At 30.0% G+C, this 23,316-nt stretch overlaps 1 protein-coding gene across 1 annotated transcript in view; it reads left to right on the top strand.

The window, feature by feature from the left end:
* The window catches only part of Cdc50 (cell cycle control protein 50A), a 65,267-nt gene extending 46,133 nt beyond the window's left edge, over positions 1 to 19,134 (top strand). Inside the window, exons 5-8 of the mRNA XM_035359345.2 lie at positions 2,199 to 2,333; positions 6,383 to 6,586; positions 10,641 to 10,806; positions 18,673 to 19,134. Of these exons, the coding sequence (XP_035215236.1) occupies positions 2,199 to 2,333; positions 6,383 to 6,586; positions 10,641 to 10,806; positions 18,673 to 18,715 (548 nt within the window). The 3' untranslated portion in view covers positions 18,716 to 19,134. The remainder of the gene's footprint in view (positions 1 to 2,198; positions 2,334 to 6,382; positions 6,587 to 10,640; positions 10,807 to 18,672) is intronic.
* Positions 19,135 to 23,316: the final 4,182 nt, after the last annotated feature.

Genomic DNA, 23,316 nt, shown 5'->3' with positions numbered 1-23,316 from the left:
AATCATTTTTAACAATGTATAAAGGAATGAATTTCATTTGCTGCTTTTGTAAATTTTTAAGAGAAAAGGTATTTAAAAATCAATATTGGCATACATCGAGATTCTGTGAGTCATTCAAAAGTCTTTTTAAACATGATATTCTTCTGAAAGGTTTTTGAAAAACTGAGCTTGTTTTAGCCTTTGTTTTAGATGTATCATCTGTAATGCTGCATAAGGATGGAAGTAAAACTCTTAAGAACAGAATGCCTTTTGATGACTGTAGCTCAGAAAACTTTTTTTTAAAACTATAATATTCATGAACAAGCTGAGAACAGTGGGAAGTTACATAAATGCTTTTATTTCATGTAAAGTTAGTTGCCTAGTCAAACATTGACATGAGGACAATCACAGTGATCTAGATAATAAACCGTGACAAAGCATTGTAATGTGATGCTTAGGCTGGTTGTGTTTCTAACAACTAAATGGAGTTATTTAACCTTACAGTTTTTCCATTAGGCCCTTTGGAAATAAAAATGCTTGCAGCATTAACCCAGTTAAACAGGAGTCTACAGTGTAATAATAATGATAATCTGATATGACTGTGAGATTTTTTACATTGTCAGCAAAAAGTGAATCGCCACTAACACATTTTAGATGTGCACATGTTAGAAAGTTTTGTTCGCTTCTCATTTAGATAAACAATGGTACTTTCTGATGATTCACATCTCCTCAAAATGTTTTCAACTAAGCAGTGAAAAACATTTGTTTGGCAATTTTTCTGGTTCATAAATATTCTGTTCATAAATAATAATAAATTAAGAGGCTATTGTGACATGTATACTCAGTGCATGGCAGTTCTCCTAATTGTTGAAAGTGGATATGTAGTTAATCAGAAAGTATTCAAATAAATTATTTCAAGTTTGTTTCTGAACTTTAAAATTCTATTAAGTAGAATTCCTTTAGTAATTTTGTTGCATATGTTTATTTCATTTAGTGATAATGATATAAATTTATGTCAATATTTGCAGATATGTATTTTTGCATTTATATACTTAGTAAGAAATTTTATATTAAAAACTGCTTTTAGCTATGAAACTCTGGTAAAGCTAGAAATGTTTACCTTTGTAATTTGTTTATGTTTGGGTCATTTCTTGAGTGCCTAGAAGCTTTGAGTTGTTTCATTGTCATTTCTTACTTTTGACCAAATTTTCGTATGAGGTAATTTTTTTAATCAAAACTATTTTTGATATAATATACTTTTATCTCATTTTAAAAGTCATATAGTTTACATTCACTGTTAATTTCATCAGAATTTTTCTGGTAGTTTTTGTTTACCGTGTTTTTTAAATTACCATGATTTTTTTGTTCTCAAATTTATGGCTACTAGCATACATTGTAGATGATATCAGGAAAAATTTTGGAGAAAAAAAAAAAAAAAGAAAAATATTTTTTATGAAAGCTTTTAAATTTTATATTATGCCCCAATGCGCGTTTTTATCATTTACAGACACATACACATTTCGAGAGCACCATTTTGGCTAAAAATATTTAAAAACAGTATATCTTTAGAATTTACCATAGACAGTCTCGCACACTGGAGATAAAAATGTTTTATTCCCTACAGTGTTACCACTGCTTGATTTGAAATTGTTGAGTTTTTGATTAAAGTTTTACAAACTGCAAAATAGACAATAAAACAAATTCAAAATTTGGGCTTACAGGTGGCCATGTTCAGGTAGAGCTTATTAAAAATTTAATGACTATAGATACCATTGTTTTTCATAATGCAAGAAATATACTTTAGATTCTTGCCAATTCTGCATTACTTAGTTTCTTAAACTATAACACAGGGCAATAATGTTTGGTGGCAACAATTTGAAAAGTGATACATCATAGTTAAGTGGTTCAATTTAAAATGCTGTTTTGAGACTTTCTGGGCTAATACTCCTTTAGGCTAAAGAAAGAAAAACCTTTTTTTTTTTTTTTTAAATATTATTTTTGGAAAGTTTATCACTCTTTTTAACTTATGTGTACCGCTAGCAACTTATTACTCAAAATTATTGTTACAAATTGTGTAAACTATAAGGGTATATTATTTATTTAAACTTTAATGGTTATTAAAAATTATTAACAATAATGGTATATTATTTTTGATATTATATGTATTGAAAAGTGTTTAAAGCTTATTTTTAAATATATTTTTTTTTAATAATTTTTAGATGAAATCAAGCTGTATTTTATAAAACAAGGTCAAAGAGAAGATGTAGAACTATTGAAAAATGAAATTGCCTGGCCAACAGACAAAAAAGTTAAGTTTCGAAATCCACCAGGATTTGGTACAAATCCAGAGAAAGGTATGATATTAAAAAAAAGGTCAGAACATTTATAATGTCTTGAAATAAATGGTGAATTTTTGGTGGAACATTGTTATTTAAAAGTATAATGGGACTATATTATGCATCTATAATTTCCAATCTAAATGAGTGGACTGTATAAAAAAAAACAGTGACAATTTGACTCACGGTAATTACTACTTTCAGTACTACTATATGTTTAGCCGAAACCAGTGCCAAGTGAGAGTTTATTTCTCACTACAATAGGTGGCACAGTATTCTAATGTAACAATGTCCAACAATAAAAGTCTTTTTTTTTTAAATTATTGATAAGTTATAACTTTTTTAAACTTTCAAGCATTTTATAATACTTTTATGCTTTTATTTTTTTCCCCTTAAAAATTTTAGCTAGGTTTTGATTTTGCTAAAAAGTTTGTATATTGCTTGTTTAAAACAGTTTTTTTTTCCCCTAATTACTATCCAAGAATGGCAATTTTATGTAAATAATTTACTATTAAAAACTTTTCTGTGAAAATGAAAAATATGAAAGTCTTATGTGAGATATATTTTTGAGTTCTTGTCCTGAGCGTTTAGTGACAAAGTGCTATGGCAACATGATCTGAAATGACAAAATGTCTTTTCTTCCCCCCCCCCCTTCTGCCTGGCTCCAGCTTTTTAACAGGGTTCGTAGTGGTCCTTACAAGTCCTTATATTTGAAAATAAAATATAAAGGCCCTTATATGTGCTTACTTTTTCTTTAAAGCCCTTATTTTTTTTGTTTTTAGTGCTTATTTTTTGCTTTTAGTGCTTCTTTTTAATCTTTTGTTTTTAATGAAAGCGCATTTTTTCCCCGTACCAAAGCCGAAACTAAATAAACAACATTTCTTTCTTATATGCAACATCAGATGGTGAATCATACTCCCGAAAATAGCTTTCCCCCCTTCCTCTGCATTAACGTAATCTATGGTGCGCGAGAGAGTACAGACAGGTGCACGTCGTTCTATTGGCCAAAGAATTGCAAAAACGTAGAAAATTCCGTTACATTCGGTGTTCTTCTCCTCCCAACCAAATACTACACATGTTTGAATTTCTATCAAGATTTTAATAATTTGCATTCTCATCCCGCGTGGTCAGTTCATATTCGTGTTTATTATGATCGTTATGCTTATATTATCAGCATATGTATGAATATTTATAATAGTATAGTTGCAGTAACTGCTGAAGTATAGATAAACTTCCAAAAATGGGTGTGTTTTTACACAGATTAGCTTTCTAAGGAATAATATTCGGAATGGCTTAAATAAAAGGAAAGTAATCGAATAGTCAAAATAATTTCATTTTCTTTGCCAATACATTATACAGTACGGAGGTTGGGAGTTTCTCCGCAAAATCTCTTAATATTGAAGCAGCGGACTTTTTTTGGTCACTGTCCAATCTGGATTGAATAGGACTAAAAGTTTTTGCGGTCTACCCAACCCAAGCGAAGATTGATTCTATTCCGAAAATTTAATACAGTTTGTTGAAAATTAGAATCAGAAACACCCCAGATTAGTAAGTCTCTTTCTTTTCCTTTATTTAGTTCTTTTTTCTCCGAATACCATCAAGTGTTGATTCCGATTGTGTAATATCCCATATGGAAGAATTACGCTGCACGTATTGCGCAATAACGTTTGCGTTATTTTGCATTTATAAATAATTTTGATGTTCAGTCTGAGATTTGTTTATGCACACTTAAAAGAGTTTTACTGTGCTTTCTAAGCAGAATATTTCTCAGTTCCGTTGGTTTTTATATGATGCACATATCGAAATGTCAAAATAATTTATTTAGCTTAAATTTAAATCTAAAGAACAGCTACAATCTCTTCCACTCCTCTTTTTCCAGTTACTATCCGGAATATTCAGGAATTTTCAGGAATTTCGAGTATGGGGGTTAGTTAAGCTTTTACTGTTAAAGGATGACTGAATGAAGCAATTTCCTGTCTTCTGATTTCAGAAATGTGCCTCTTTATTACTTAAATTACTTTGCTTGGGATATATGTTAAGGGAAAACTGTTATGCAATGAAAATTTAGAAAATGTTCAGAATTTTGATTTAAGTTAAATTATTTAAATATTAATATGAGTGGAAAAATAAATTGTATTTATTATTAGGTGCCAAACGAATACAATTAAAATGGCTTATTATTATTTATTTTCTATATTTTCAACTGAAATATCATCATTAAATTTTGTAATATAGTTTAGTTCTGCATAGTTTTTTTTCTCTCATTGTAAACTAATTCTGTAAATTGAACTGTCATTTAAAATTTAAAAAAAAAAAGTTAATTGTTTTCCATTCTTGAGGTAATGCTCATTCTCTTAATAAATATTGCATAGCTCATATTTTAAATTACAAGTCTAATTTTTCTTTTAAGGTTATGCAGTTGTGTATAATGTAATTAGACAGGTGCTTATTTTTTTAACTAAAATGTGGCTATGAACCCTGTTTAAGTACCTAGTTGATCAGTACCATTGGTGCTGTGCTCACTTTATGACAGCAACTCACTTTGTACCTTTTGAAAATCAGCATCCTTCCTATGCTTGGAGCCAGTCATGATCTGAAGCATAATATTTATTCATGTAATATAATATTTTGTGTAATAAATTATGTTTTTTAGAATTTGGAAACATTATTGTTGTTCTAAAAAAAATCCAGTTTTGTGTATAACCCGGAAATGGAAATCATGATTTTTTTACTTCTAGTTAAGTGCAAACAGGATTGCCATGCTAACTGGAAAACTGGAAAAAGTTGGGGAATTTGAAAATTGACCAAAATAGTCAGGGTTTAAATATTTTAGTCAAAATCTAGAAAAGTCAGGGTATGGTGATCCCCCCCCCAAAAAAGCTAGTTTTGCAACAACGTTGGAAGTGAACACTTTCTTCTCGAATTATGTATCACATAATTCGAACATCATTCAGGCTGCTGGCGTAGAGCTAATTTTCGCAGCTCCAAGCAAATTGTCTTTAGAAAGGCAAAGCAAGTTTCCTGTAACCTCGAGAATAGAGAGACTCACATGTGCATGTTGAACTACAGAATATACCTTCCCATTTTTGTATAAAACAAAATCGGTTTAATCTTAATATGTGGCACACATGAAATTTGGTGACATTATGATGAGCAGTAAACGGGTCATTTTGCTGTTGGCGACAATTATCAAAATCGTGCCAAGGCCGTAGTGCATGCTAGGATTTTACCATAAAACTTTAAAAAAATTTTTTTTTTTTTCTTTTTAATGAATAAATGTCTTACTTGTCATTTTGCAGTAAAATGAAAATATGATAATCAGTCTTCTAGGCTAGCTGTTTAATATAACTATATTTGCCAAAATATGGTTAAGTACTGTAATTCAGTTTTTAAATAATAAACTTTAATAGTATTCATACAATTTAATGTGGCTCCTTTTCTCTAAATTTATTTATTATTAGTTAGTAATACTTTAAAATTTCAGGCAATTTGCTCTGGCATAATCCTGAAACTAATTCTAGCAGTATGATGACATACTATCACAAAATTTAATGCACATATATTTTGCTTATGTATGCTACTAAATAAATATAAAATACCTGAATTTATTTAAAAATATCATTAACTAGATTTCTTTCTTTCGTTTAGCTGCAAAATATCTGCAAAAAAAAAAAAAAAAAAAAAAAAAAAAAAAAGGCATTTTTTAATGCAGATTGAGCAGATTCTAATCTCAATCTTCAGTGGAGAAAACAACTCCTATTATAGTTATAAAAGTAATCCTTTGTGGATTATATATGTAAGTCATATGTAATTGGCAAATTTTTGTGTTTTCAAGTGGTACCATAATTAATGTTCTAGTTCTAGGCGCTATGTGGATAAGCTAGAATAATTTTCTTAAAACACACCTGGAAAAGTCAGGAAATTTCATTCTCATGTTTGAGTGGCAATCCTTTGCAAATTATTAGTGATGAACCTGTGTTGGATATTTAGTAAATCATAAATTTTATACTTTATTTATACATGTGTGTATATAATTATGCAGATAAGCAATTTATATTGTTTTCCAGCATTCAATGGCACAGCCAAGCCTAGGAATTGGACTGTACCAGTATGGAAGTTAGATAATGGTTTTGAAAATGAAGATTTGATTGTTTGGATGAGAACTGCTGCACTGCCAACTTTTCGAAAGTTATATCGACGTATTAACCATGAGCAGGAAGGTTATAGATTAGGTCTTCCTGAAGGACAGTATGAATTAGACATAACTTACAGTATCCTTTATTTTCATTTTTCCTTTTTTAGTTGGTTGATGAAAAGTTAAGTGTGCTGCTTCTAAAATTAATTTTCTAATCAGTAATTAAACTTTTTTTTTGTCTTTATGGATCTAATCAATTTTTCCATTTAACTTTTTAATACAGATATGACTAAAGTTTCAAATTACATAATTAGTATTGCATAAATAACTGCAAAGATTTTTATATTTTTTATTGTACATTTTACTTTTATTTTTCAAACATCAAAAAATTAAAACACATTTCTACTAAGTTTTAGGTACTTTTCTAATTCTCAAAATGGCTCTCATCTGTTAATATATAGATTAAATTAAATGTTTGTCGACATCTATAGTTATTAGAAATTGTAACTCTAGCAAAAGCTTCCTCAGTTTTTGTAAAATGTATATTTAAGATGTTATTCATAGGACACTTATATTCATTGAATTGAATTCATGACATTAGAAAGAATTCCTTGTCATATTTTTTAAACTAATTTTGATTTTGATGAATCATGCAATTTCACCATAGAATACAATCACTATAAAGGGTTGTACTTATTTGGGAACTATGTTCAAGTAGGTATTAGGTGTTGGAGTTTTTTCTACAAAGATGAAGAATGCTTCCTAAGGTATTATTGCGCAGACCATATTTTAGTCTCCTGGATGTATTGGATAAGCATAATAATGCTTTAACCCTTTGGTATTTAAAAGAAGGGAAAATTCATTTTAGCACTTATTCATCTTCCAGCGATCAATAATCTTTTGTTGATGATTACCTGTTCAATGTAAGTTTTTACAACTGATGGACAGAATTGTGAATAGAAACGCACAATTCTGTCCATCAGCTTTAGAGACCCATATTCAAGGTATGCAGGGAACTACACGGGTTATCATTCATTGAAGAAAAATCACAAAAATTGTGATTACTAAAAAAGTTACAAGCAGAATTGAATAAAACTGACCCACAGTATACAACACATAGTAAGGTATAAAATAATATGAAAAGAAATTGCCAGCCAATTTTAGTGTTATAAAAATTAACATATGTATGAAATGAACGAATCGAATATGCCAGCTTAGCACAGGAAATTAAGCCTTCAGTATGGAGTATGATCTTCCAATACAGCATTTACAGCAATATGGATGCTGTCAACTGTGTGGTTTATCAGTTCTGTAGGAAATGAGAGCCATTGCTCTTGCAAAGCAGTTGTGCGTGTGGCAGGGGTCTGAAGGGGATGATTGAGAGCAGCTATACATCTTCCTAAAGCAACCCAAACATGCTCGATAGGATTCAGGTCCAGTGATCAAGCTGGCCACTCCATGCACTAAATTCTTTGCTGCTAAAAATAATCATTCCAAGCCCTGTGGGATCTAGCGTTGTTGCCCTGTGGCAGGAAATCATTACCCCTTGCTCCATTATTAACCCCTTAACTGCCGCGGGCGTATATATACGCCTTGCTCAGCCGATGCGTTAACTGCCTCAGATGCGCAGCCGATGCGTTAACTTTGCGAATAATTTTAGGTGTAGCAGCGCAAAGCAAATGATAGCAGTTTGGAAGGACGTATATATACGCTTGGGGCAGTTAACGCATCGGCTGAGCAAGGCGTATATATACGCCCGCGGCAGTTAAGGGCACACATAAGCATCAAGGATGTCATCTCTACAGTCCTGAACATTCACAGTTCCATCTGGAAAGACATGAAGGTCTGTGCGTTCACCCAAAGAGATACAACCCCAAATACTAACATTGCCTTCTCTGTATGCATATCTTTCATGGATGTTTGATGAATGGTAATGAGTTCCAGGTTTTCTCCAAATCAAATAATGCCTGCTGTCACTTTAGATGCTAAATCTGGATTCATCCGTAAAGAGAAAAGCCCTCCATTGATCAGCCACCCAGAGGATATGTTGAAGTGCCCACCTGAAATGTTACTTTCTATGATGTAATGTGAGCAGCATGCAGATGGTTTGTTGCCTCACGTACAGATCTCCTTCATTAAACCTATGCACAGTTGACGTTGACATCAGCCTTCTGATGGCTTTAGCAGGGTAGGATCTGGAATGAGTTGGAGTTATAGTTCTATTCCTTTGTGTGCATAACAACAAATATTGGTCATTGGTGCTCGTTGTGCAGTTGGCTGTCTTTGGCTGAACCTCCTGGAGGCCTAATCTGTGGTTAAAAATTGTTACTAAAGTCTGTGAACCACAGAAGGACTCTCATTTGCCTCTAGTCTCCCAATAACTCTCCATTGCAGTTCTCTAGGCAAATGAGGTCATTGTTATGAATCGGCTATCCTAGATTTTTTATTCAGCTTCGCATAGGGAATATGCAGGCTTGCTCTCAAACTTGCAGTTTTATGCTTCTTGCATATGACATAGTCTGATTGCAGTTTTACTCAGCAACTCTTGTTTGACAACAGACTCAAATTTTATATGGATTGGCTTATTTAATGAGTTATCATTATTTTTGTGATTTTTCCTTAATTTTTCTAAAACCAGTGTATTTGGTAGGCTGTATTCAATCCATATTCATGATGGAATTGATGGCCTCAAGATCCTTTGTAGCACAGTGAAGCAGTCTGCACTAATTTCGGGCCTCAGCAAGGCATTATGTAGAAGTATATATAATGAATGATACGAAATAAATTAATTCTTGAATAAAACCTACTGTTATTACTTGCCCACAAAATTAAATATGCTCCAAGTGCAAAAAAAATTTCAAATAAATGTGTACTCAAAGAGTTAATTAAAAATATAGAGGCCATTTTGAAAAATCATTATATAACTAAAGATAATGGTATTGTTATAATTTTGGTAAATCTTATAAGCATCAGTTGTGCTTATTATAAAATTATTTTTGGCCCCCCATTGAAAGACCTTTAGCAGACTAAACCAATGCATTAATTAGAATTTTCATTATACAAAGCCTATGTAAAAAGCAACTTATTTTTTAATTAAAAGTTATTATATAACCACAGTTGACATGATCAGGAAGTGTACTTTGTATGATTCATTTTTAAACTAGAACTATATAGCAGCTGTTAATCATTCAAAATGTATTTGGTGTAGAAATCTTTTTAAGCACTTGAATTTTGTTATTATAAACAAGATTTATAATATAATCTTATTATAAACAATTTTGTTATTATATGCAGATTTTCTAAATGTTCATTATATTATTCAGATTTCTGAAGGTTTATTGTAAATATTTTCCATTATGAATTGCATGGTTACATACATTGGTATGACTATTTGATACTCGCAGGTAAAAAATAGGTAGTGTAGTTGCATCCTTTTCAGGAGATTCTCAAATTTTTATTAGTCATGTAGTGAAGATTTTAATTCATGTAAAGTTGCATGCTAAATTCTCTGTATTTTTTTTAAATCTAAAATCCTAATTTTATTTTATATACTATTAATTATATTTTTCTTTTCTGTAAACTGATTTCATTAAATTTGAATTCTAATTTCATCAACTTATTTTTACATTTAAAGTTCATATATATATAATTAATTTTATCTGTCATCAGATTTTGTGTATTTTATTTAAATTTCTTTTACTTCATGTAATTTTCTTTTAAATATTTCCTCTGAAAAATAAGAAATCCTAATGCAGTTGAGGTATTAATAACTTGCTTTATAAAATGGTAAAATTTTTTCAAATGCAGAATATAATACAAATATAGAAACTTAAAGATTTTTGTAAACACTGCATGAGGTTTTTTTATGGTCTTTTATATGTGTGATCTCGATATAAGCAAGTTTACATTATAAAGTCCTCCACAAAAGCATGACTTATTCAACCGGTATCCCTAATGTGTTTTCAGTTACATTACCTTTTCTGAATAAAAATACAATAATTACATTTATTGCAAGGTGCATTATGTACACATAGTTATTTTATTTGTGGTAAAAAAGTAAAAAGTAATTAAGAGGCAAAATCTTAATTATTTATTGTATTTTATTTAAAATTAAATATTAATGTAATAATATATTTAAGCTTTTTGTATTGTTAAATCATAAGCAAAAATTTACCTTAATCAGTTCTCAGGGTACAAGGTCACACCTTTCAAAGGAACAAAAAGGGTCATCTTATCAAACACATCTTGGCTCGGTGGCAAGAATCCATTCCTTGGTATAGCTTACATTGTTGTTGGAAGTATTTGCTTATTACTTGCTGTTGTCTTTCTGATTATTCACTTTAAATATGGAAAAAGGTAAGTGTGAAAGAACTTTTTACTGAATATGATAAAGTTAGTGAATAAACCAGGTTATTAGAATAAACATATTTATTTTTTCTTAGTGGAATTCCATTAATCCATATAATTTGGTATTGAAGTTTGAGCAGATCAGAGAATTTTGCAAATTATAGGTTGTCTTTCTGTATTTTGTTTATGTTTCTTTCATTTTAAGCTTTACATTAAGTATCAACTTGTGTTCACATAATTAACTAAACTACAATGTACTCCTGATTATGTGGGTAATGCCGGGGAAGCAGGTCACAAATAATACAAACTGTCAATTTTCTTGCATATTCAGCACTCGTACAGTCCTTAAGAGTTCTTAGGTTTTTTTTAATTGCTTTTTAATCCTTAAAAGTCCTTAATTTCAGCCAAAATGGGTAGAAGGCCCTTAATTTTAATTATCTAAAATTTCTGTCTGTTTTTACGACTGCTATTTTGAGTGCTAATATTAATGTACAAATTTTGGAGGAATATTTTTTGCGATTCACTGGCAAATATGGCTATCTTTTGAATGAGCTCATGGGTAATAATTTGTTCCTATTTCTAATATAAATGGTGAGATATTTGATTATCTGAGCAAGAAGCGAAACATAAGCATTTCAAAATTATTTCATTTTTTCTATGAAGAGAGCTTTTAAACAACTTTTCACTTTTGGGGATGTGAATTCTTTTATAAATCTAAATTTGGCTCTAAATTTGGCAAGTTATAACATTTAAGCGATTTTAAGATCAGTTTCTATTAGAAAATTTTTAATTCCGAGATATGGGAATTTTTCGGTAATTTTTGAAGGCATTGTAGCATTCATAAATTTCATTAAAAAATGGTAATATGTTAAAATTATATTTAAAAAATAACATGAAAATAAAGAATTTTAATTTTTTGCTATCATATTATAAAGTTCCATTTTGGCCAATAATTATACAATATTTTGAATCTGAAAGAAAAAAAAAAAAAAAAAGTATAATGCTATAAAGCACAATTTACAAAACAATTTTTAGCAAAATGGCTGTGTAATTAATTAAAAGTATCTTTAAAAAAATTTTTTTCATGGTATGAGTTTTTTCCATGTTATTGTCTCAGAATATTCAGAACTCTCAGAATATGCATAAGTTTTCTCTATAAAATTAATTTTAAACTTTTCCCCCTTTTTTAAAAAAAAATATGTCTGTCTTTTTGCTGTCATAGGATTGTAGGGGTAATTTTTCTTTAGGATTTTAGACATTGGAGCTTGGAAAGTTTAGAAGAATTTGAAGGCAAGATTTATACACCCATGATTCTAGGAGATTCCAGAAAAATTTGACTAAATGAAAAATTCCTCAATGGTATTAATATGTAATAGATTATTTTACAGAAAGTTTGCGATAAATTTCTTACTTTTTTGAAGAACTTCTGGAAGAACATAATATTTGAATGTTTTCTTCTTATACTAGAATTTTTTCTTAACATGTTCATCTTCGCTTTATTTTCCATACTTTTCACTGGACACAAGCATGGAAATCACATGGACAGACATTATAGTAAGGAATTTTTTCATTAATAAAGAAATTAAAAACTGACAATTGAAAAGATTCATCTAATGTGTCTTAATGCATCATACACAGGGCTGAATTTTCCCACCTGATGCAATCTCTGTGGATCCTAAATTCTGCTTCCAATGCCTGCTCTAAATTCTAAAAGGTTTTGTCTTTTCTAGATTTTGTTGCTTGGTGTGTCGCTAAAATCTAAAAATTCTGCCACATCAACTTTGTAACTGGCCCTTACCATATATATTTCATATTTCTTTTGATTATGCAGATGACTAAAGAAATAAAATTAGCAGCTTTTTATATACATTCAAATGCATTTAGCTTTTTTAGAGTAATAAAATCCAAAAATTTTAAAATGAAAAGGAGAAATGTGTTGAAGAAAAACTGAATACATAAAGAGAAAGAAAATTTTTCTTCAAAGATATGTACAGTTGCTATGTAAATTTTAAAGATATGTACAGTTGCTATGTATTGCCCACTTTTTTATAATTTCAGCCTTTACTCTAATTTCTCATTTCTATTTTCTCACTAGAATGCAAATCACTTAAACAGTTTTTAAACTGAGGTTTTTGGAGTGTTAGACATAGTGTGTTTTTGTCTTCCACTTGCTTGCTGCATTAGTTCCTGCCAGCTTTGATAATTTGTAATTATTCATCTTTGCAATTGAATTTATGATGATAGAGTTACTTATCCTGCATAAATTAAAATTAAATTGTGTAGTCTTTGACCACTAGTCTACATTTTTAGTTTGAATTTGAATCTTCTTTAATTACATCACCATGAGTTGTAATTGATTTTCTTAGCATCAGAACATAAATGCATGTTCTAAGGTTTTTTTTTTTTTTTTTTTTTTTTTTTTAAATAAGAGCCTTATTTAAACCTTTGTCTGATTTTATTGTTACTTTCAGACATAGCAATAATTTGCTCCATGTCTATGTGACGATTTTGGTCTTTTAAACTTTTACCAGATCAAATAAACTCTCATAGGTATATTTTGGAGAGGTTGACAAGTAGGAGATAAAGCATGCAGAAGCTAGTGAGAATATTGGTTTGCTTATTGAGGCAAATTTCTAATTGTTAGAAAAGATACTTAAAGAAAATGAAATTGGTATAAATTAGTCAATATGTCTGGAAAGGCTTCAAATTGAAAAGACACATTAATATTTTGTTGCTATAAAACACAAATATTTTGTAGGTTTTAATATGTAGTTATTCTAATATCATTTAAGAATCAATGTCTACATATATTTTAAACTGTAAATATTTATTATATTATGATTTTAATAGGGCTTTTTTAACAAGTATAGTTTAAAAAAATAAATAAAATTTAATACTGGGCATATAAATCCAGTTTAATTAAATTATTTATAACTAACTGCTTACCCTTAAAAATTATCTTTACATATTAAAGGGGAGTTATTGCCCTTCATTTATCCCCCATGGTCACAAGATAAAACCAAAAATTGTAAAATTAATGCAAAACTTATTCTTCACATCTAGAGAGACTTGAAATAATACAAAACAATGTATCACTCTGGTGCTTTAGTGGCTTATTGGAACTTTAAAAGTATATTAACTGAGTTACAACCCCAGGAACTCTACACAAAGCTACAGCACTAACTGCGTCAGACAGTGCACAACTAACTTACAAAACTTGCCAACCTTGCCTAGAGCTTTCAGTTTTGTTCTGATTAGCAGGTCTCTCTCTAGGCAAGCAGCAGCAGTGGCAACAGCCAGTCTTCTATTACGAATCATGATGTTTATGATTTTACTTCACGTTTTAATCTATGACATTTGATATAAAATCTGCTTACTATTTACAAAACCTCTAGGCTGAGCAAATATATGATAAAATAAGACAAAAGAAAAATCAACATAAAACTAATTGTTAGTAAAAGGTAAATAAAATGTCACTTATCTTCTTTCAAATATGTCCAACTATTATAAGTGTAAAATATTTAATGCAACTTTTTTATTTTATTCTAAAACTTATTAATAGTTATGTTAATTATTTTTAATAATAATTATTATTTTATTTTTAGGATGATATTACAAAAGTGAACTTCAGGCATAGATAATATTTTTAATTGAATTTATTGAGTTCCCATTTGCTTGACTTAATTTCCATGTGCAGAAATGTGTACGAACCCTGATATTGTTTGTGTTTATTTATTTTTTAAAAATTGATTGCTTTATTTTTGAGAACATTTAAATATTTGTTGAATTTGACTGTGTGCTTTTCAAAGGGCTATTTTATCATTTTATTTGAATCCCCTTCGGTCGAGAAGTCCAACAGAATTTCTACGGAAGTGTTATATAAAAACATTATAAAAAAATTCATATTTAATAATTACCACTGAACATCATTTCTGTGAAATAACTAATGTAAAAGTTCATACTTGATTATGAGGTAGATAACTGTGTGTATATGTCACATAACAGAACATTTCAGCCAATATTGTATCAATCACAAAACTGTATAAGAGTAGTTATCATAGTGTAACACAAATACAAAATATGCAAAACAAATCTAAATTTCAAAATTGCGTTGTGTGTAGGCAAAAAAAAAAAAAAAAAAAACCATTCTAGTTTAAGGTCCAGTGTAAAGAGTTAATTACAAACAGGATAATAGAATCAAACGTTTATTTATGGTAGGAAAATATTATGTTACAATTCAGAAGAGAGTCATGACACTCACTATTTACGTTACAATTAATACGTGGTGGCTGGATATTGAGCATAGCTGAAGAACACTAAATAAAACACACCTTTAAACAAACAGGGTTGGTGGGGGCCCCAACACCATAAAGGAATTCACACAAAAATCTTGAGACTTAACAAGTAGTACGACTTAGGCATCTTTACAGACATTTCGGCATAACTGTGGGAAGGAAAAGATAGAAGTTAGCATAACTAAAAAGAAATCAAGTCATGATATCAACATCGTCGAGGTCTGGCTCCGTTCTGCCGCTCAAACAGCAAATTCCGTCAAGAAGGTTCGCTGAGGTTAACCTCTATACACCATTTCTGAGAGGATCACGGATCACTTCATCATCCCTTCATGGCTTAGCATATGGAGTATGATGTATATTTCCCGAAACTCTCAGGGTCTGCCAGGCAGAAGATAGAAGAAGATCTCATCTAGTCGCTGCAGCTGCATCAAGCCTCAGAAGAAAAGTGTCAACGTTAATCCATTCCTCCTCTCCCCCCGAAAAACACTGCGCAGCCGCTTTAATAGCTGGCGCGTTTTTCGAAAATTTGGCGTAGATGTTGATCAGCAGGAAGCCAAAACCAGCAACCCAATGCTAGGAATCTTCACGGGAAGGGGTTTCCCCTACTACCAGACTAGCCGTTTCTCGCTATTCCATCATTCAACTTCCAAGGCCACACCAATGTGTCATCAAAACTGCAGATGGAAAAGGGGGGGAAGAAACTAGCCTCGCTCCAGGGTCCCAGTCGATAATGCAGATCTTCTAGCTCAACGGATATTTTTCCCCACCGTAAGTATGCTGTAGAACATCTCCATGCTTGCCTGGTCCAGCAAAACAGGGTCCTCTTTTCCTGAAAAAACATATGGTATATTCATCCAGCACTTCGCCCCCCACATATGGTGGAATGCTTGGGAGAAGGAATTTTGGGGTGCAGTACAACCGCTGATAAGAGTTTCTGCTGAAAGAAATCCAAGCCGAGGGCAAGGGGTGAAAAATCTCTGAAACAAGTTAATACAAAAATGACCTTGGGAAATCAAAAATGAAACTACTAATTACACAACATTATAAGTCATAATAAAAATGTCAGCACTGTAATAATTGTTTCTTCAGCCACAATTTATCTTCAGCCACAATTCTTCAGCCTCAAATTAAAATTAAACAACTTCAACTCAAGAAAACTTTTTAAGCAACCTAACCAAAACTTAAAATTTACAAAAGTTACAATTTAAACTTACAACCAACTTTAAACAGAAAAAAAAAAAAAAAAAAAAAAAGAAAAAAAGAAAAAAAAAGAAAAAAAAAGAACTTCAATTACAAATCAAAACTGAAATAAGCAAAACAACTTAAGCTTAAAAAAAAATAAAACTATTAATACATAACACTATTATGCAGACATCTGCCATGTTACAAAAGGCCTCCACATCGAACATCTGTGCATGTCCTTAGAAATATGAAGAGTTATGCATTCATGTTATATCTGCATTTGCAAAATGAATTCATTATAGTAGTGACATGTATGTTTTCTTTTCTGTAACACTATTTTTGATTTGCCATGTATTTGAAAAACAGCTCAGAATTAAACATTTAGGTTGAAGAATCCGACTGATAGATTGATGGAATATATGCTCGACGAAGCATTTGTATAGTCTGGCATGAACTACTAGATTTATTAGCAATAGGTTGTGTATGCAGAATTATCATTACGTTTGAAGAGGTGGTTTTAAGAATTTTTAATGAACCTCTTTATGAACCTTTTTATGAACCTCTTTATTTATGTCCAAACTTATGAGGACAGTTCGAGAGATAGTTTGAAGAACATTCAATGATGCACATGAACTTCGTTATCTATGTCCAAAATTATCAGGATGATTCAAGAGATAGTTTCGAGAATTTTCAACGATGCACTTGAACTTCATTATCTATATCCAAAATTATTGGGATGATTTGAGAGATACTTTTGAGAATTTTTCAGTGATGTGCAGTATATTGAATACTAAAATATTTTGGCAGATTCTGTTGGATACCACGCTGAAATACTGTATCAGTCAGGGCCATCATGACAGATACTAATTATTCAAATAACACTGAAATTGCAATTATATTCTTTTTTTTTTTTTTTTTTTTTTTTTGTGAATTCTTCTGTATTAGGCATCAGTAAGAATAGTTATTTCAAAGTTTTTGGGATAAATGTTTTAAAATTTCTTTTAGGATTGAAAGATTCGAATGATCTCAGTATGTTGGTTCTTAGGTTAATTGTGTGGAGAAACTTAATTTCATTTTAAACAAAAGCCTTAACAAGTTAATAGCTTGTGTCTTAATCAAGTTAATAGCGTATTTTTAAATAAATATTCTTTCTGGATTAACAGTTTCTGTGCAGTGTGTATTGATGTGTATCATTTAATTTATCCTCTCTAACAGACTGTTCATGAGTTGAAAGAAGACAATTTTCTTTTAATAATTTTTTAATGTAATTAAAAAAGTTAAGTAGACCAATGAATATGCTTCTGATTCATTTCACTTCTACTAAAGTAAACCAGCAATAATTATAAAGGGAGAGATATAAAGGAAATAGAAGGAAATATTTGGTTTCTCTACTTGAAGGAAAATGCTCAGTTGCACAGTACAAGAGTTACAAATTTTTATTTTCTTGGGACTTAACTTTTCTGAATACAAAGCAGTAGATATAAAATGTATTTATCCATATTTATATGTAATCATGCTAATCACATATTCATTAATTTAAAAAGTTCCTTTATATTCAAAACCTGTAACTTTTTTTTTTTTTTTTTTTTTGAAATGATATAAATTTGGACTTGAGTTTCTCAAATGTTCTTAAAATCTATCATGTGGCTCCTATCCTCTTTAAGTTTGGCCATTCCTGGTCTATACCAAGGGTTCTTAACTGGTGGGAAACGCATTATCCTTTTACTGGCCTGCTAGTGTTTAGTTTTAGGTTATGAATATGCAAAGAATTGTTTTATTCAAATTTTGCTATTTATCACCATTTTCTATCCTTTTTGTTAAACACATTAAAAAACTTGAGTTTTGGAAAGGAGGGGGGAAATAATGAGCAATTGCACAATGATTCATGAAGTTGTCAGTTAATGCTCGAAATGTAAAATATATAATTGCCTTTCCATTAATATTTACATGCTGTATATTTGCAAAAAAATTGTAGTTAATTTTTTTATGTAAAAATCCATTAAAACTAATTTAACAGCTTCTCTAGAAGAATGTGTATTGTGTTATATTATCATTTCCATTATTTAAATCAATAAAAATATTAAAAACATAGAGCTTTACCTTATTTAATTTTATAGGTTTAGCGAAAATATTACTTAACTTTAAATACATGCCAGATAATCTTAGTCACTTGCTCTTTCTGAGCATGTAAAATTAAGTTTGAATATCTAGAATTCTGCTGTATGTTATAGTTAAAATTTACTTTAAATATAAAATTAGTAAGGTATGAGCTCATTTGTATTTTTTATTTAATATAAAATGTGATTATATAAAATAATTTCAATGACTAACAACTTTAGTATTAAAATATTTTATATTGCAAATTTGAAGTATTTCACTCTATTCTTTGTTTTTTCAGTACTCATGACTTGGTGAATATATCGCAAAGAACACCATACTGAAGAAATCATCCTAATTTGTCTTGTGTGCATTCCATATCATATTTAAAGCCTATCACTTCAAAATATTGTGGTTTTTCTATGAATAGAAAAAATGGCCTTGTTTGTCTGGTATGATAGCCACATGTCTTAATGTACATAATTATAGTTTCTTATGTATTATACCTGTAAATAGAAAAATTTGCATATTTTTTGTTTGACTTATGATTTGAATTAATTTTATTTGTAATGTTGAACACTGCTTGTAAAAATTTTAATTATAATGTTGTAATATTGAACTTATCCTAAATTCTGTATGTGTTAAAATCTGTTTAGAGTTTAATGATTTATTGTGTGTCCATGGATTTTCTATAAATCTTTATGTGCTAAAAATGTAAAAGTTATTATAGAAGTGAATAAAAACTTTTATTTATTGAGATTAATATTATGAGTATTTATTTTAATAGTATGAATAAGTGGTCACAGGTAATATTTTTTGTTTAGAAGTTTCTCTGTTAGAACTTTTTTGTTTAGAAATTATTATATTTACTCACATAGTTTTCTCTCTTGTGTATCCTCCTCCCAGCATTTCAGCACAAAGTTCTGAAATTTATTTTTAAATAATCACATAATTCCCCCCTTCTTATTTTAGAGTGTGCAAAAAAAGCAGACTCCCCTAAATTTTAAAATAAATTTGTCATCACAGTCATTGTTTTCATCTTACTAATTGACTTGCTTGTGGATTTGAGGTGGAAGGACTCTGAATGGTGAAGCAATAATAGTGAAGTTTCAAGAAAACAAATACTCTTGATGGTTCTGAAGATTGTTTGGGTTTGGGAAGAGAGACATGTTGGTGAAGAAGACAATGGCGACGACTTAAAAGTTGTAGCAGATGACACAAACAGTAATTAAAGCAGCATCAAATGATTTAAGGTCTAGGCAGTAGCTATAGACAACAAAAACAGTGATTGACTCAAGATACAGGAAAACAGAAGTGAAGATATCTTATAGAATCCTGTGGTGTAAATATTGCTATGTATTCTTATTGGATTATAAATTTTTTTAACTCTCCAAACATAGCAAGTTTGGTCCTGAAATATCACAATTCCCCAAAATGTCATGACTTAGCAGTATTTTCTTGATTATAATTCCAAAACTTTGTACCCTGACTCCTCTTTTCACTTTGTACCCTGACTCCTCTTTTTCCAATATACACCAATCCAAAACCAAGTTGATCAAGATCTGACAGAAATTCATGTGTTGTAAAAAATGGGTAAGCCATTCTTTGATATGGAATTTGTATCTGCAACATATAAATACTCATTTGATATATAGTTACTGTAATTGGATTTCAGGAATTAAATTATTTGTGTAATTTTCACCTCTTAGTTTTCCTGCAGTAAAATTAGTAAATTGTAAGGAAAATATACACAAGGAAATATGGTAATTTAGATTATGAAATGAAAAACAGGAACATGTTAGTATATTGTAAATTTTAATACATTAAGATATCACAGAATAGTGATTAAGTTATACTTCAATAAACTTAATGGTTTTATATATTTATTTTTTTTTCGTATATTTCTTCAGAGTAGCACTTAGTTTTTAAACTCAGGAATGGGATCATTAGATTTTTTTTAACTGTCTTATCTGTTTTTCCCAGCATTTGCTCTCCTTTTACTGCATAAAATTGTATTTAGAATTTAAAAAAAATTTTGTGATTTTTTTTTTCTTCATCTTTCCAAGTAAATTTAAATGTTTTTTTTTTTTTTTTTTTTTTTTTTTTTTAATTTGGGGTGTGTTGAAATGAATTTTGATATAATGTGAAAAGCTGAAATGATGCAGCACATTTTATCCAACAAAATTATTTTATAGATAATAATTTTTATATTCTTAAATTTTCATCTAGTCAAAAATTTGTAAATATTCTGCATATAAACTACACATAAATATGATATCTAACATGAAAAAACTTAGATTTGCCCATAAATATATATATCATGGTTTGTGGTAGCATTTAGTGGACTTAATATTTAATTTTGGCAAATAATCATTTTTCTCTTAGTGAAATATTATTAATAATTATTGCTTATGAGAAATAATTATGATTGAATAATATAAAACTATTTGAAAAGTCTGGTACTAGCCTTATTAAAGAATATTCTTTTAAGATTTGAATTTTGTCTTTCAGTGAGAGTGTCTTTCACTTTTGTGAAACTTTGTGTCAGTTAATTCTACTCCATCTAGTTTACTTAATATAGTGTCTTGTTCAGATGGAAAAAACATATCTATTTTTCTTTCCAAGTATCCCCCTCTGTTCTTAAACTGGTTTTTAACAGCTGTACCAAACTGTCATTTGAATATCAGATGTGTTCGTTTCCTTCGCCTATCCTCTTACTGTAAAAAATACTTGAAGGGTAGAACGGTGAAATATAAAACTGTGCTGTAAGTCATGCAAATCAATGTATAACCGAAGTTATGCAATATATGAAAAAATATTTTACTACTAAAACAAATGAGATTGAATTAGGGCCAAGATGAAACGATGTATAAAGGTAAAAGAAATATAAACAAGAAACATATTAATGGTGCTTCCACTAATATTTGATACTTATATTCCCTGAAAATGGTTTGTATAAAACATTATGAAATATTGCTATTTTACCCCCCCCCCCCAAAAAAAAAACTTTTTTGAGTTTATTGGGCAAGCAATAAATAATATGAAATTACAGGTTTTAAACTTTTCCCGTGCTCCAAAATTCACATTAGGGTCTATAGCATTTCCATAGTAGGAAGTTTAGCAACTATAAAAAACAAGAAAAGCATAAAAATGTCACCATCTTCCAAAACCGAGTGTGATGCGCAAACAGAAAATATATTGTAATTTGATTTGAAAAACATTTTTTTCATTTTGCTTAGGAAGCGATAGGCAACTTTTTAAGAGTATAATGATAGAAAATGTTTTAAAAAAAAAACTGTTTTTCGGTCTCTCCATGTATTCATTTTGTCTAATTACAATAAATAATTTGCAGTAATGCTTAAGTTCAACAATACTGACTTTTCAATTGAAGACAATTAAATTTTTCTGTCCTAGTCCTTTTGATTTTTATTTACCAGTGATATTACTATTGTTGACAAAATTTTTAATACAAAATCCATTACAAAAATATGAAATTCATTTGAAGTAAAACAAGAACCTCAATGAGATATTATACGATCTGTTAATCCAAACTTTTCTATTAAATTCAGCAGTGATTTCAATATGTACTTCGACAATGATGACTAACAATTCTTTATTTTTTTAGAACTTGTAATGAAGGGTCCAAGATCAATATAAATGGTTGCAAAGGCTTGTGGCCTGGGGGAATTTGATGTTAAAAACCCTGTCTTTACACATGGGACTTTGAAATCTTAACATACAATAATAACAAACAAAAATTAAAAAAAAAAAAATAACTACATAAGTAGGATGAGTTAAAAGGAAATATAATTAAAAGTTTCCTTTAGTCCTAATAAAAATCTGTATAATGCAGTGGTTTACACACTGTTCATGTGCATAGTTGCTTTTTAAGTTTTTCTGCATCATCTTCGTTATTTTCTTCTGCATTTCTCCAAGATTTTATTTGGCTTACATGGATGATAAAGGTGCTTCGATGCAAAAAGCATAAGAATACTTTCATGCACGAAAATGAAAGCTTTTACTGGTGATGTTCTAAAGTATAAGTTTCTCCCGAAAGCCCTTCTGTCACAACCTCTAGACCACGCTACAACTGATAACTTGCGTAGATTTTGGATTCCTTCTGACTACCATTATTTCTGTTTGTTTAAACGATAGAGATCCCAATTTTATCTTGTTATAATAAGTTTTATTTTTTCTTTATATTCTTTTTGTCACTTTTATGGTTCCTTTGGAGCTTCTGCTTCTTCATCAGCAAGTAATGTGAAAGTCCATCTTTGAATCATGGAACATATCCAGCGGTCAATCATGGTACATATTCATGTACTATCTCCAAGAGGGCTTTTCTCAGTAGTTTTATGTATGATGTTATTTAAATTTCTTTTAACGTCTTTAATTTTTCTGTCCTAGTCCTTTTGATTTTTATTTCCCAGTGATATTACTATTGTTGACAAAATTTTTAATACAAAAATATGAAATTCATTTGAAGTAAAACAAAAACCTCAATGAGATATTATACGATCTGCTAATCCAAACTTTTCTATTAAATTCAGCAGTGATTTCAATATGTACTTCGACAACGATGACTAACAGTTCTTTATTTTTTTAGAACTTGTAATGAAGGGTCCAAGATCAATATAAATGGTTGCAAAGGCTTGTGGCCTGGGGGAATTTGATGTTTAAAAACCCTGTCTTTACACATGGGACTTTGTTGATGAGGCATTTAACCCTTTCGTGGGCCATGGGAAGACTACTTCCCACCTACATGATCCTGGGAAATACACCTGTGGGAAGCGCAAAACCCACTATAATATATTGGCTTGGGTATTATAATGTTGGGAACTCTAATTCCCTCTTCAGTATTGTGCTGCCATCTGTGTTCAATCGATTGAAAACAGAATTGCCACGTTTGTTTTGAAAGTTCGAACGCGTTGTGCGAGATCTGTTC

Source organism: Stegodyphus dumicola, chromosome 4 (genome assembly GCF_044657685.1).
Source record: "Stegodyphus dumicola isolate Sdum_Otavi_A_Nest chromosome 4, ASM4465768v1".
NCBI classification, from domain to species: Eukaryota; Metazoa; Arthropoda; class Arachnida; order Araneae; family Eresidae; genus Stegodyphus; species Stegodyphus dumicola.
This window is presented reverse-complemented; position numbering and strand designations above follow the sequence as displayed.